Consider the following 5,873-nt stretch of genomic DNA (forward strand, 5'->3'; position numbering starts at 1 on the left):
AGATGTTGGACTCACAAGAACCCGATCCCGAACAGATCAGGAGAATTCACCGTGAGGAATCAAGCTTTCTTGGGGGTAGATTGGAACTCTCGCCGGCGCGCCGTCGAGAGGAAGTTGGGAACCCTAGATCGCCCTAGGGGAAGTTAACTTGTTCCAGTACACTTTAACCGCGTAAGGGAGCAGAGGGGGTTGGTGAGGATAGAAGGAGGAGGATCAGCCTCGCTCTCGGTTCGTTACAGCAAGTGCTATTCGATAACAACCCCACGCTGATTCGGTGGTACCAGCGTTTGTTCTCCTAGACATCTTTTGCTCGATTTGTACATTCCAACCTTCACGCCGGTCGGCGGCCTGGACGAAAGTTGTATCTATTTGATTGATATATAAAATAAACGATGTACAAAAGTTATATCTTGTTAATTGATTAAAAAACGATGCTAGAGGAGAAACAACCGCTCACATTCAGTGTTTGCAATACTTTTTTCTTTGCTGGAAAATTTTGTTCTGTCCATTTTCAATCTTGTCAGTATAGCGAACATCAAAACTAATAAAAATCACATTTAGATTTGTAGACCACCTACTAATTTGATGGTTCTAGCTATTGTCGTCCTAGACGTCTTTTGCACGATTTTTCTTCCTATAGTTTGAAAGTAGAGACCGAGAAAATCAGTTGGATGTGGAGAGGCCCCAATATTTTCGATTTAATAGTTGGGCCACAGCAATGGTTGGGACCTGGGTGACCGACCCTGGGGTTGGAGCTCAATACCCAAAACCAAATCAGAGCAGGCCACAGGATCATTTAGGCCTTGTTCGGTTTGGAAGGGTTTGAAGAGGTTTGAAAGGGATTGAAGGGGATTAAATCCCTTGCAAGTCAAAATCCTTCTCAAACTTCCCCAATCCCCTTCAATCCCTGTGGCAAGGGGATTAACCGAAAATGGCCTTATTGGGCAGGGATCGTGTCACAGAGGTTTCACCTTCAAAAGCCTTATAAACAAAAACGTTAACTCTCGACCGTCAGCTAGAGCGACCCTTCTATCTCTTGTCGGATTTGTTTGCACGAATCCCAGCGCGGGTTTCTAGCCACGTCGGATCCCCTAACTAGTTCGCTATAAGTGAACTGTATTTATTATAAGAAATGTCGAGATGCCATTTTTTTTATTAAGAGATGGCAATCTTTAGTAAGAGATGGCATCTTTATTTATTTAAGAGATGATATTTTTATATTAATAGATGACATTTTTATATTAAATATGGAATTTTTTATTATTAAGAGATGACATTTATTATTAAAGATGGCATTTTATTATTAAGATATGGCATTGTATATGATGGCATTTTAATAGATGGCATATTTTTTGGTCTATGGCAAAAAATGTTCTCTATATTTTATAGCATGGCAATTTTCATTTTTATCAGATCATGGCATTTTATAATTTTGTTTTTTGTTTATAAGAAAGTGTACATCTTTAAAATCACTTTTTTGAGTAAAAAATCTCTTCTTTTTGTGTATAAAGGAAAATTGCAATTGGGCCTTAGGACTGGAAGCCTAAGGGGAAGCTAAAGGGGCCTCTGTGGCCTGCTTCACTCGATCGCTGCCCTGTTCGCTGGTCGATCAACCAGCCATCCAATGGTATGGTTTTGGCCGCCATGATTGGTTTGGGCAACCGGGTGACTTGCTCTTTATACCTGTAAACTTTGTCTAAAAAAAGCTGTAAACATTATGGTTTGAATAAAGCTTGGCGAGTTTGTCTCAAAAAAGAAAAAAAGCCATCCACCATCCTGGGGATCAAACGCCAGATATTGCAGTCCCTATCAAAAGATTCTTAAGAAACAAACATCAGTAAGCACTTTATTGCTCAGTCCAGTTTCAGATAAATCTGTGATGTGACCACACTTCCTTCAGTTGATGCCATGCTCAACACTTGAAGCAAAGATCACACTCTATTTATGCGGCAGCCAAAGATGTCCTACAAAGTGACCAAAGCGCTCAACTTTCACATCAGATGTTCCCACCAAAGCAAGGCTCCAAGATCAGCCGACAAGAGTGCACTACAACCTAATCAAAGACTAAAATGTGATGATGATCTAGTCCACAAAGTTCAAGTAAGCAAGAAGCAAACTGCCCACATCACAGGGGCAAGCATCCAAATGTCCAGTCAAGATCAAGTGCCGACGGCGGGGAGGCCAGGTCCACATCCCTTTCAGGCTGGTGGGGTGGAGCAACTCATCCAGGTTGCATTAGATGAATCTTTTCCGCGTCGTGAGCAAAGCGCTTGCTCTGAAAATCACAAGCCACCTCAACAGGCGCAACAGGTCATGTGCAGCAGAAAGTCGAGGGTACCATTGTACACAACTGGACGGTTGTCATCTGACGGCACAATTTGCCGATATGGCACACTAGGTAGCAGGTCGTTTGGCAATCGGCATTCTTCTAACCACTTCTAACAAATGACACTTTCAGCAAGCCATAGATCGCATCCTTCAGCTTCCCTAAAAACTTCCTTACTGCCAGTAGGTAGAATGAGTTCACAAATATGGTATCTAGCCTGAAATCATACAGCTAGAAGCCCCCTAACAACAATACAAGACGGGAACCTGAAATTGCCATTACATGTATGCAGTGCACGGCACCACTGCCCATAAATCTTCCTACCATTAGTGATGTTGGGTTATTGGGAGGTTACGACCTCTTCTGGAAACACCATTTCCTACACAGAAAATTAGCATGTCAGCACTGACTGGAAGATACCCGCAAAAAACAAAAAGTACTGACTGGAAGAATTGTCACAACCGTTAGATAAAATAACATTCTGAAACACTCAGTAACTTTGAATGCAAAGTTTGTTACTCTGAAACTAGTGCTCCTTCTGTTCGGGAAAGCTACCGTTTTAGAAGTCGTTCCAGATACCTACATTTTGATACATTTTGCTTTTCTGTTGAAGGACTCAATCGTCAGCTATTAACATGCCAACATTAAGCGCCAGTTCTTTTAGTGATCTCCTTTTGCTGCTAGTTGGCACCGGGTCATTTCTGCTTGCTGTTTAATGATAGTTGGCGTCAGGTCTTTTCAAATTGCATTTAACTAGAACCACACACCTTGGCTTTCACCTACTCTGGCATTGTACCACTCTTCTATTTTTGATGGTTGAGTACAGCTTTATCTTGTTTGAGTGCTGTCTTATAAGACTGTCCTATTTCACTGGCACTAGCTTGCCTTTAATTTTTTGCCTGCGTTGAGTTCCTGTAACAGGGCAGTAGCTTGAGAAGTTTAATCTTCCACTCTGCCAAAATCCAGTATTTGCTTCCTGACGTAGCATGTTCCAGTTGTACATTTTTCTTACTTTAGGACTTGGACTTTTTATTGAGTTTATTTTCAGTCTTGTACGCATTCTGTACAGTTTATTTTAATATAGATTTATCAAGCAGTGTCATCCATCAAAGTTCTCCTTAAAAAACAATTATGTGGTGCACATTATATTTGGTATACAACATTTATCATATTGCTTTGAAACGAGAGAAAATAGCTTACCTTGGCTATTCCTGAATTTCTTCTTTGATACAACAGTAGCTTGCTAAGGGACAAACAGCGTTGACATCCTTGGGTTTCTGGACTCCTAACTTTATTGTACACGATTGACAAAGCTTCCCATGAGTAACAAATAGACAATTCAAGTCAAACTTCAGATCATCGGGAATCTTATTATTCAGATGAATGTATGCCTTCTCCCTAGTAGCTGTTGGAGGAACCCAACCAATAGCCTTTGTAATGCGGAGTACCTATTGCAGAAATATGTGTTACCAATTACCACACATATGTAATGCACGTTAAATAATGCCCAGAGCTTAACAGTTGACCAATAAAGATTCACGTACATGAGTATCTACAGGAAAGTCATCCTTTTGAAGATAGAACATCAGGACACATGCCACCTGTGATAACATGTGTAATTATATAACTGCCATCAGTCAGATACTTGCTTACTCCAGCAGCCTCACATTATCCAAAAAATCAAACAACCAAAATAATAGGATACAACAACTAATTAAACAGCATGCAGAAAGTTACATAAACATTTACTATTACAAACCCTTCTTCATTTGTTCGGAACAAGTCTGTTTGAGTTCTGTTGTGCCACAGAAATTATAAAAGGCTTAATTATTGATGAGGGTTAGCAACCATTGTACTCAATATGTAAAAAACTTTAAAGAACCTCTGTTTGGAAGGCTAAATTGTAGTCGGTGATGCCACAGCATCAGTTAAGCACAAAGCAAACACAAATCCATCAAGGCGACAAGCCTTACACATTTTTTCTAATACCTCCAGCATACCACAAGAAGATGTATTACAGCATAAGATTTTGAGTTTTTGCATACTCCATCCGTAAATTGGTGACATTTTGGACACTGACATGGTCTCTAACATGCATCTCCGACCATTGCTTTTTGTGGGTATATATGATAATAAAGTTATGAAGTTTTCTATTGTCAAAGTATTTTTCATGATAAACCTAATGATACTATTTTCATCTTACCAATCTAAATATTGTTGATAAATTACTAGTCAAAGTTATAGAAAATTGAGTGCGTGATCTTTATGAGGTCATATGCATTTACAAACGGAAGTGGTATACATCATAACATGAAAGTTAATCCGTTTAATCACACTGCATATTTGTAGTGTTTTGTCCAAGGGCTAGAGTTCCAGTGATTAAGTACAGAATATCAAACAACGCTACGAATAATACGCTGACTTCTGATCAGTATTTCTTGACTCTCATGAGGTGCTTACTCTCACTTCAACTACCTGTTGCTAGGTTTCATCCTTTACAACAAACCAAAGGCGCTGCCTTCTTTACTTTATCATGAATTGCGTCGAACTTCGCAAAACCCCCACAACCAGAGAACAGAAAGTTCATTGCAGTGAAACAAGAAGAGATGTGGTAACTCACAGTCTTCGGTCCAATCCCCTTGAACTGTGAGAGCTCCCTCTTCACCTCATCCACGGACAGATCCCGCAGGTACTCAAGGCAAATGGCGCCCCTCTTCTCCCTCACGCCCCTCAGCATCGCCCGGATCCTCGCAGCCTTCGTCGCCGCCAGGCCGCCGCACCGGATGGCGTCCTCCAGCCCCATCCCCTCCTCGTCCACCACCTCCAAAACGGAACAGTGAAGGTACTGTTAGAGGCGGGAGCTTCCAGAAGCTTCTGGAAGGAGCCTAATTAGCCATCGAGGACTCGCTGCTACAGTACATACCTGGTCCCAGGAGGGGAAGGCGGCCTTGAGGGAGGCGAATGCGCGGCGGGAGATGGCGTCGGTGGTGTTCTGCGAGAGGAGGGTGGTGACGAGCCCGTCGAGGACGGTCGGACGCGGAGGCGGCTGGTCGCCCTCGTCCTCCGGCGAGAGGCCGAGGCGGAGGAGGCGGAAGGGCGCGAACTCGTCGGGGAAGCCATGGAAGGCGAGGAGGGCGTCGCGGACGGCCAGGCATTCCGCGGGGGAGGGGGCAGCGTGGCCATGGTAGGGCTCCAGCGGAGAGTCGCGCCTCGACGGCGAGGCCGGCAGCTTCCGCTTGGGCTTCCGGGTCATCTTGCCGGCTGCGTCGTAGAGGCGGCGGTCGCCGGCGATGCGGGTGGTGGGGAAGGGCAAGTGGTGAGCCCGTTGTGGGCTTGGCTATACCTCGCTTCTAGCGAGACCCAGGCAAACCTCTCGTGAACCGAGCCGCAAGATGGACCGGCCCAGGCGCGTGGGAGGCCACAGCCTCTTTTTTGTTTTTGCTTTCTTTTTTTCTTTGTGTTTATACTTCCAAATATTCTAACTAAATATATTACACAAAAAAATAATAAAATATTAGAAAAATATCTTAACCAAGCTTTTGAAAAA

At 43.2% G+C, this 5,873-nt stretch overlaps 1 protein-coding gene across 1 annotated transcript; it reads right to left on the bottom strand.

The window, feature by feature from the left end:
* Nucleotides 1-1,977: 1,977 nt before the first annotated feature.
* On the bottom strand, nt 1,978-5,652 carry LOC119342169 (putative DNA glycosylase At3g47830). Its single transcript, XM_037614009.1, has 5 exons — nt 5,250-5,652; nt 4,947-5,147; nt 3,871-3,927; nt 3,527-3,774; nt 1,978-2,705 (listed from the first exon to the last, which is right to left on the bottom strand). The coding sequence occupies exons 1-4, from the start codon at nt 5,577-5,579 to the stop codon at nt 3,532-3,534; spliced, it is 831 nt and encodes a 276-aa protein (XP_037469906.1). The 5' UTR covers nt 5,580-5,652; the 3' UTR covers nt 1,978-2,705; nt 3,527-3,531.
* Between the last annotated feature and the right edge of the window lie 221 nt (nt 5,653-5,873).

This window comes from Triticum dicoccoides, chromosome 7B (assembly GCF_002162155.2).
Source record: "Triticum dicoccoides isolate Atlit2015 ecotype Zavitan chromosome 7B, WEW_v2.0, whole genome shotgun sequence".
NCBI classification, from domain to species: Eukaryota; Viridiplantae; Streptophyta; class Magnoliopsida; order Poales; family Poaceae; genus Triticum; species Triticum dicoccoides.

Excerpts from the sequence above, each read along its gene's own strand:
- LOC119342169 (XM_037614009.1), bottom strand. The coding sequence starts at position 5,579 with ATGACCCGGAAGCCCAAGCGGAAGCTGCCGGCCTCGCCGTCGAGGCGC. Across the intron at positions 3,928-4,946 it reads AGGGGATTGGACCGAAGACT|GTGGCATGTGTCCTGATGTT; the intron begins GTGAGTTACCAC and ends ATGTTATCACAG. Across the intron at positions 3,775-3,870 it reads ACTTTCCTGTAGATACTCAT|GTACTCCGCATTACAAAGGC; the intron begins GTACGTGAATCT and ends TTTCTGCAATAG.